The following is an 8,658-nucleotide window of genomic DNA, read 5'->3' as shown; positions in this document are numbered from 1 at the left end:
AACAAGTTTTGTTGTCTATTGCTGTGAACCTGTCTATTTGAACGCTCATGCTGTGAATCTATCTATTTCTTAAATATTGAACATCCTCAATAATAACATATTTTAAAACTCTAAGTAGTTTTTATGCTCCTCTCATGATGCTCTTCATTGCGAGATTTTGGTTCCAAACTGGACAAAACTGTAATAATGTGAATGAAATGCTTACCAAGGGAAACAATTATGTTGCTTGTAAGAGCTAAACTGATTCTATGATATTACCTTTTCTGGATAGACTAAGTAGACAGATTCAGTGCCTTAAAAGTCATATGAAAAAATCACAGTATCAAGTGATAATGGAAGTGGCGAAGGGAGCAAACATCTTACTACCATATGTAAGAACGTATGAAGGAAAGCTAGATATAAAAGTAATGGTCACAAGCATTAGTAACATCGAGTGACCAAGGCAAGTCAACTTTTGCACAAGAGATGCAATTTTTCAGGAGGTCACAATCTGGAAAATGACATTTAGAGAAAAATTAAGTACCTTTTTTCCAATCATTCGCCCACCAGCACTATGAGCAAAGTATATATTGTAAAAGTGGCAGATGAAAGCTTGAGGATCCTTTTGAGATAGCTCCTCGAGATACTGGGAATAAGAAACACCAGGAGAAGAAGGCTCGGGAATGGTATGCCCTTGGTCCTTGAACCATTTTAGATCTTTAGCTAATTTTTCAGACCTTTCCAAGCCAGTACTCCTGAACTCAGCATCTACAATACAATGGTTATGTATATACTGAACTATGTTCCAAATACATAACACTAGTAAATTTCCACAATTTGCCTGTTCCTATAAATAAAATCAAATTTTATTTAAAATATCATAGATAGTAGTTTATCTTATTATTTCATCATTAGATCCAAAAAGCAGCTACCATGCAAGCACAAGCGTGTTACTGATAGAAACTAACAAAACCAGACTATCAGTTAGAAAGCAACAAATGCCCTGTTTTATTCCAATTTCCTATCCTTATTTTGCAATTACTTGTAGCATCCATCAACTACTAAATTTTAACATAATATAATTTGCAGGAGACGCAACCACAAGAGGTCACCCACTGCCTTCATTTGGTTTGGATTGGGATGGATTTTTTTGACAGTCCATACGACTGAATTAATAAAAGAAAATTCAACTGATACATACAAACTTTATCCTATGTAGAAGTGTAGCTGAACCTTTCTTGTTGAGCCAAAGGATTTTTAAAAATGATGACTTGTATACTTGAAGCAAAATCTACGTAGCAATAAATATAACAGCTTTGAACGGTCAACGAAAACTTTAGCTGATAATGTTCAATTATTATATCTCAAAAGCTAAATTTGTCTGATTTCCCAATTGAATAAATCGCTTATCAGAGTTTGTTCTTTCTGTCCTCGATTAAACGTAAAAAGGTTAACAAGTAGAGACAACTAAGGACTTCATCAAAGATGGAAACCAAAACTTACACCAGGGATAGGCGGCCTTCTGGATGATCGTTTCGAGGGTATCATAAACGATCTTGCTGTCGACTAGAAAACGGAGGTAGCCCTCGATGGACAGTTCCCACTTAGCTACGGGCGGCGATTTAGACTCCTTCTCGCCTTCCTTCGCCTGATCCTTGGTGTGCAGCCTCATAGCAACGGTCCTCATCTCGTCAACGAACGAGCGGTCCCGGGAGGCCTGCCGCTTCTTCGGCATCTCTGCGGTGGTCGCCGTGACGACCATGGTGCGCAGGGGCTTCCGGTAGGAGGCGTCTCTCCGGTGACGGTGAGGGAGGGCGAAATGAACCGGACCAGAAAGGGAGGCAGGGATGAGGCGTGCTCGAGCACAGAAAGCTTGGGATTGGGAGATAGGAAGCGTGGAGGAGGCCATACTTATGCTTCTGCCGCTACTCTTCCTCCTCCTGTCCCAGGCTGCTGTTACAGCTACGGGGCAGCAGCAGCAACAGTGGAGCCAAGAAGCTTGTGCTCCCTTCTCTTGCGGTCTGTTCCATGACATCAGCCACCCATTTCGTCGAACAACTGATCCGCCTCAGTGCGGGGATCGGATGTACGAGCTCACCTGCGACGGCGACAAAGCCACCATCTCCATCGGCTCCACACACTACTTGATCACTCAGCTATCTTACAAAAGTGGCACGATCCGCTTGGTGGATCCGAAGTTTGCGAGCGGAAGCTGTGGCCTCCCTTCCCAATCTTTGTCACCCTCCGATCTTTCAAGCTCTAGCTTCGACCATTACCAAAATGGTTAGTGGGCAAGTTTCATGAGTTGTAGGAGAAGAATCGAGGCCCAGAGTTTGTATCAGCTTGTTCCTTGCTTGAGCAACAAAAACAACACTTTTGTCTATGTCGTTGTTGCAGATAAAGGAAATAGTTTGTCGTACCTTTATCCATCATGTCATTTTGTGTCGATGATTCCAGCAGCAGAAGTGAGGAGGCACTAGTGAGGAGGCAGCGAAGATGGATGAAAGTCGAGGTGGCGAGGAGGAGGCGCTGGTGAGAAGGAGGCAACAAAGATGGCTGAAAGTCGAGGCGACGAGGAGGAGGCGGTGAAGATGAAAGTAGAGGCCGCGAGGAGGAGGTGGCGAGGCCGAAAGTTGAGGCGACGAAGAGGGCGGCGAGGAAGGAGGCAGCGAAGAGGGCGGTGAGGAGGGAGGCGGCGAAGTAGGCAGTGAAGAGGGTGGTGAGGAGGGAGGCGACGAAGAGGGCGGTGAGGAGGAGGCGGCGAAGAGTAGGGTTTTGGGAAAGAGACAGAAAAAAAACAAGGCGTAAACAACACTGACAGAAAAATGACGAAGGAGAAAAAGTGGCGAAAGAAAAAACAATCGCATTCAACAACATTTAATAGACAACGGTTTTTAAAATCGTTGTCGTAATTCCAAAAAAGGGCACATAGACAACAGTTTTAAAAAAACTGTTGTCGTACCCTTTAAAAACCATTGTCGTATCCCAAAAAAAATATAAATAGACAACAGTTTTTAAAAATCGTTGTCATAGGTCAAAAAAATTACTAAAAGACAACAGTTTTTGTTAAAATCGTTGTTAAAAGGCAAAAAGACAACGGTTTGGTATAAAACCGTTGTCATTTGAGTGTTGTTAAATGACATTTTTCTTGTAGTGAAGCATCCTTATCAGCTCTAGTGGTAGCAGTGGGGGTGCTTCAGGAATGGGCTGCTCTAGGACGTATAATTTTCTTTCTTGCTTGAGAACTTTTCTCAAGTTTTTGTACCAGTCTAGGAAGTTAGCTCCATTGAGCTTGTCCTTATCAAGGACATATCACAGAGAGAGAGTATTTGACGTATTTGATGACATGGTGATCTATAATAATAAAATATAGAAATAAGTATAATATTTTGATCATTTAAGTAGGCCTTTAATTAAATGATTCGCCCACTAATTTGTAATGTTTAGGTAGGAGCAAGTCATGGATGTGGTTTTACCCACACTACTGGCTCCAAATCCAATCGCGATAATATTCATGTGGGACAAGATCCATATTATACCGCATCTTGAGTTAGCTTTGGTTAATCACCCAAGACTTAGTATAACTTAGGTAGGTAATATTTACTAATTACATCATATGTAACTCTTGTATCATTGTGTGAATAAGACTATTTGTTTATTTGCTCATCTTATGAAATTTACATTATAACTCATCTTGAGTTAGCTTTGGCTAATCACCCAAGACTAGTATAATTTTGAATTTCATCGTATGAGATATGCCTCAAGTTCTCAACTTAATTAAGTCACACCCAAAGTTTTAGTAGTCGGGCATCACAATTGTCCTGTCGCACTTTAGCAAGATAAATCGAGTCACTTTGCTTTGGCAAAACTTGACTACAATTGATCGAGCTAGAAGTGAGTACCAAACTTTGGTAGGCATATTTAAAAGACCTAATCATGATTAAACTACACATGCATAACATAAAATCATAGTATATCATGGCATACATCACATATATGCATAAAAGAAATTGTGACATGATTATAACCCCATTTTCTATGATCCTCTCAAGCCAATGAGAAGATCAAAAAGTCAACCTAGGCAAAAGCATCTCTTCCAAGTGCTTCCTTGGTCGTCGTGTGTTGTTGTCCTTTTCCCTTTTCACCGTCATCAAGTAGACTTATTCTTCTCTAATTTGTACATTACAAAATCTAAAGAAAACTCAAGTTACATTCGAGTGTAGTCTAAATTTACAACTAGAATGAAAGAGGAGAGGCACAACACACAGGCCGTATTTTGAATTACAACACACACATTCAATCACATTGGGGTTTAAGGGCCATAACCATACACCATATCATATAACATTCTCAATCTATTATGACAAAAATTTACTATGATTTAACCAACTAATTATGAGCCGCAACGCCATGATGGTCTCACTAAAACCCACTTGGCTGAAACTTGCTCATAATCATGCAAATCATAATAAACATATCATGCAATTTCTATATCACATATGAAATTCTAACTACTTAGTATATGCCATCGCAATCGGCTTTGATACCACTGTAAGGAACTAGGGCGCTAAACACGCGAAAGCGTAGAAGAAAATATCTAATTCCTTTCCAGAAGATCCATGCGAAAGGAAATCATATACTAAGTACTAAGTTTCTACATAAAAAAGGAGTTATACCTTTGTTGTGTGCCCTTCGCAATACCAATAGCAACGTTTCTTTCTATGCAGATCTTAGCGCGATCAAGTGGTCGCGCCTCTATGGTATCCATACAAACAAGTCTCGTTTGTCTCACAAACTCACAAAGTGGAGAATGAAACAATCAAAGGTTGTGCTAGCAACCATTCTTGGAAGTTTCGGCCAAGTGAAGAGAGGAGGAAGAAGAGCAAGAACACCAAAAACTCATCATCAAAATGAATCCAAACCCCCCCCCCCTTTTTATAGATTCATGAAATTGCTTCATGCCTTAATGTCAATTGCCTTAATTGACATTAATATTTGTCTTCATCCAATGAATCCAATGCATCATATGCATGAGCAATTCAAATGATTTACTATTCATCCAATGAATCCAATGCATCTAATGCTTGCAATGCATGAGCAATTCAAATTGCTCACTCCTCTTTCTTCATGAATTTAAATTCATGAAATCACTTAATGAGTCCAACTCATTAATCATCAATCTAATTGACTTAATGAGTCTAATTCAAATTGAACTCAATCCAATAGTTGGATTCAAATAAGTCTAACTCAATGAGTCAAATTTGAATTAGATTTAATCCAAATCCAATGATTCATCATATAAATCTATTTCCATTAACTTGTTCTTTGTGTGTGACCCAATAGATTTTCAAAATGTTGGCAATGTATCTAAATCAACATTTAAATACATAAGCAATGAGTGGCATCTAGCAAGGTATCATTGCTATCCAAGTGATGAGAATGTCGAGATTCGACTTAACCTTTCCGTGGCTATTATCTTGTATGACTCAATCCTTCTATCCTCGATATCTAGATTGATCAATGAGGCATAGACCGTGTCATCCTCTTATCAATCATTATGTTTATTGATCTCTAAGTAGACACACTCAATTAAATAATCTCAATATCGCATATTGACTCATTTAAGCATGACCATGCATTCTTGTGGCCTACTAATCAAGGGGTCCATAGATATCACTTCAGTCATATGGAAGGGATAGATCCCATCTACATCACTCACATCCCTCCGCATATTTTATTGCATACCCAGTGATCGACTTTATGGTCCACCCTATTACGGGTGATGTTTGTCGATACCAAAGTATACAACTCCTTATGTAGGGAACCATAGTGACTTCAGGTCTAAGGACTATTCATACTAATAGTCACATGAGAATGTTTATGGCACTCATATAACGATCTATGAAACATTCTCATGGAGGGTCATTCAGTATATATTCTCTAATATATACTCATGTGTCAACCTGATATCTCATATCCATTACTTGTGAAATTAAGTCATCCGTTGTCCTACATGTTAGTCTCAACACATTAATATTATCCTTGTATATTAATGTTTGACTACGAATAGTTAAGAGTAGTGTTCTATGTATATCTACAATATCTCACTATTAATTCAACCAATTTATATGTTGTAGATTAGAACCTCCTACTCTAGGGCATTATTATACTTATTCATTCAGTACTGAATTGAAGTAAATATAATAACCAAATTTTCCATTATTAATAATGAAATATGATACAAAAATAGCCCTTTATAATCATCTTATAATTGGTATTAGGGATAATACTAACAGCTTGGACCGACTCCGTGCACCCAGACCGCCTGAGCATCTGCGGCCCGCCTGGGTGAACTTGGTGTCGGCGCTCGAACTCCTTCCAGGAACCTGGACTCCTTTCGGGCGCTCGGACCCCTTTTCTTTAGCAGCTTCCCCCTATAATAAAAGGTTAGTCTTGGTAATCAAAGATTATATCTACCTTTTAAAACAGAGTTAGCATAACATAACATATAGAGTAGTAATTAGATCCTTTCTTCTTGAGACCAGGATCTAGTTAAGATCTCAACTTAGGCTTCCCAAATGGACCTAAGTTGGATCAACGACTACAGTTCCCTCAACGAGGAACACGTTCTCACCGAGTCACTCTCCTTTAGTGACTTACCTTTACTTAGCTGCCAAACATCTGGTCCTTTAGACCTGTTTGGACTTTCTCTAGCCTTGCTTAGTATCTAACTAAGCTGATCTGCTAAGACTTACCTGCAACATTGAGTTAGCACAATGGATATAAAAATGGTAAGAAAAAAATAGTGTTAGCATTATTAATAATTCGCTGGTCCGGTCGATCGCACGCGGTCAACCGGAAATCAATCGATCACATATTACCTAGGGTTACCTCCCCCTAGGGATGCCCAACTTCACTCACTAGGACTTCCCTTTCCTAACTTCACTCACCACGACTTCCATCACGTAACTTCACTCACTAGGGCTTGGCTTCACTCACCAGGGCTTCCACCACCTGGCTTCACTCACTATTGTATGACTTCACTCACTAGGGTATGACTTCACTCACTAGGACTTCCACCACCTAGCTTCACTCATCAGGACTTCCACTACTTAGCTTCACTCTCTAGGGCCTGACTTCACTCACCAGGACTTCCACTACCTAGATTCACTAGGGCCTAACTTCACTCACTAGGGCTTCCCTTTGCCTAATCTCTGGTTAAGACTTCTCTCTTCCAAGCATCAAGTCCTATTTGGATCAACTCTTGGTCAAACTGATCAGACTTAGGTACAATGTCAAACATCAAAACCCTAGAGGTTGATTGTGTCAACACATAAGGTATCTTATTCATGTAAATCCTCTCATCTTTTATACGTGGGCACATAGATTTCAAAAGGTGAATTCCATGACTCAAAGGTATGAAACATTTCTTGAATTTAGACATGCTAAATTATTTTAGCACTCTGTCTATATATATCGACTGTGAAAGACCAAACAACTTTTTCAACCTATCTTTATAGATCTTCATCCATAGGATGTAAGTTGCTTCTCCCATGTCATTCATGGAGAATATCATGGACAACTAAACTTTCACTGACTGTAAAACTGGCACATCATTTCTTATAAGTAATATATCATCAATATATAATATTAGGAATATGACCACACTCCCACTAACCTTTTGATACACACAAGGTTTGACTGGATTTTGTGAAAAATCAAACTCTTTGATCGCCTCATCAAAACAGATATTCCAATTCCTAGATGCTTACTTTAGTCCATAAATGGACCATTAAAGTTGGCATACTTTATTCTTGTTAACATATATAAAACCTTTGGGTTGTGTCATATACGCGTCCTCAAGCAAGTTTCCATTAAGGAAAGTTGTTTTCACATCTATTTACCATATATCATAATCATGATAAGCTGATATGGCCAGGAGTATCCAAATAGATTTAAGAATGGCTATAAGTGAGAAGGTTTCATCATAGTCAATATCTTACCTTTGACGATAGCCTTTCGCTACCAACCTTGCCTTGTAGGTAATTATATTACCATCCATATCAATTTTCTTCTTGAAAATCCACTTGCACCCTATAGGCATAATTCCTTCAGGTGGATCAACCAAATTCCAAACTTAGTTTTCGGACATGAAATTCATTTTTGACTTCATGGCTGTAAGACACTTGTCCTTCTTTGAACTATTCAAAACTTTGTCGTAATTAGTAGATTCTTCATCCTCAATAAGGAGCATGTCATTCGATTCTCTTACAAGAGATCCATATCTCTCAGGAATATTATGTGTCCTACCTAATCTACGAGGAGATTGTGACATCGATTGTCATTAGTGTTTATTGGAGTGTCTTGAATTTCATCAAGTTCAATTATACTCCCACTTGTTTCTTGAAAGAAAAACTCTAGGAATGCAGCATGCCTTGAAATAAACACCTTTTATTCCAAGGGGTGATAAAATTAGCAACTCTTAATTTCCTTAGGTTATCCAATAAATAAATACTTATCAGACTTAACATCTAACTTGTCTGATACAATCATCTTCACATAAGCAGGATATCCCTATATCTTCAAATAAGATATGAGAGGTTTCTTACTAGTCCATACCTCAAATGGAGTAGTTGAGATTACCTTCGTCGGGACTCTATTTAGCAAGTAAACAACTAT

General features: G+C 38.8%; 1 protein-coding gene across 1 annotated transcript; it reads right to left on the bottom strand.

The window, feature by feature from the left end:
* Positions 1–436: 436 nt before the first annotated feature.
* On the bottom strand, positions 437–1,917 carry LOC121982802 (heme oxygenase 1, chloroplastic-like). Its single transcript, XM_042535864.1, has 2 exons — positions 1,483–1,917; positions 437–747 (listed from the first exon to the last, which is right to left on the bottom strand). The coding sequence occupies exons 1-2, from the start codon at positions 1,886–1,888 to the stop codon at positions 476–478; spliced, it is 678 nt and encodes a 225-aa protein (XP_042391798.1). The 5' UTR covers positions 1,889–1,917; the 3' UTR covers positions 437–475.
* Positions 1,918–8,658: the final 6,741 nt, after the last annotated feature.

Source organism: Zingiber officinale, chromosome 5A, assembly GCF_018446385.1.
Source record: "Zingiber officinale cultivar Zhangliang chromosome 5A, Zo_v1.1, whole genome shotgun sequence".
NCBI classification, from domain to species: domain Eukaryota; kingdom Viridiplantae; phylum Streptophyta; class Magnoliopsida; order Zingiberales; family Zingiberaceae; genus Zingiber; species Zingiber officinale.
This window is presented reverse-complemented; position numbering and strand designations above follow the sequence as displayed.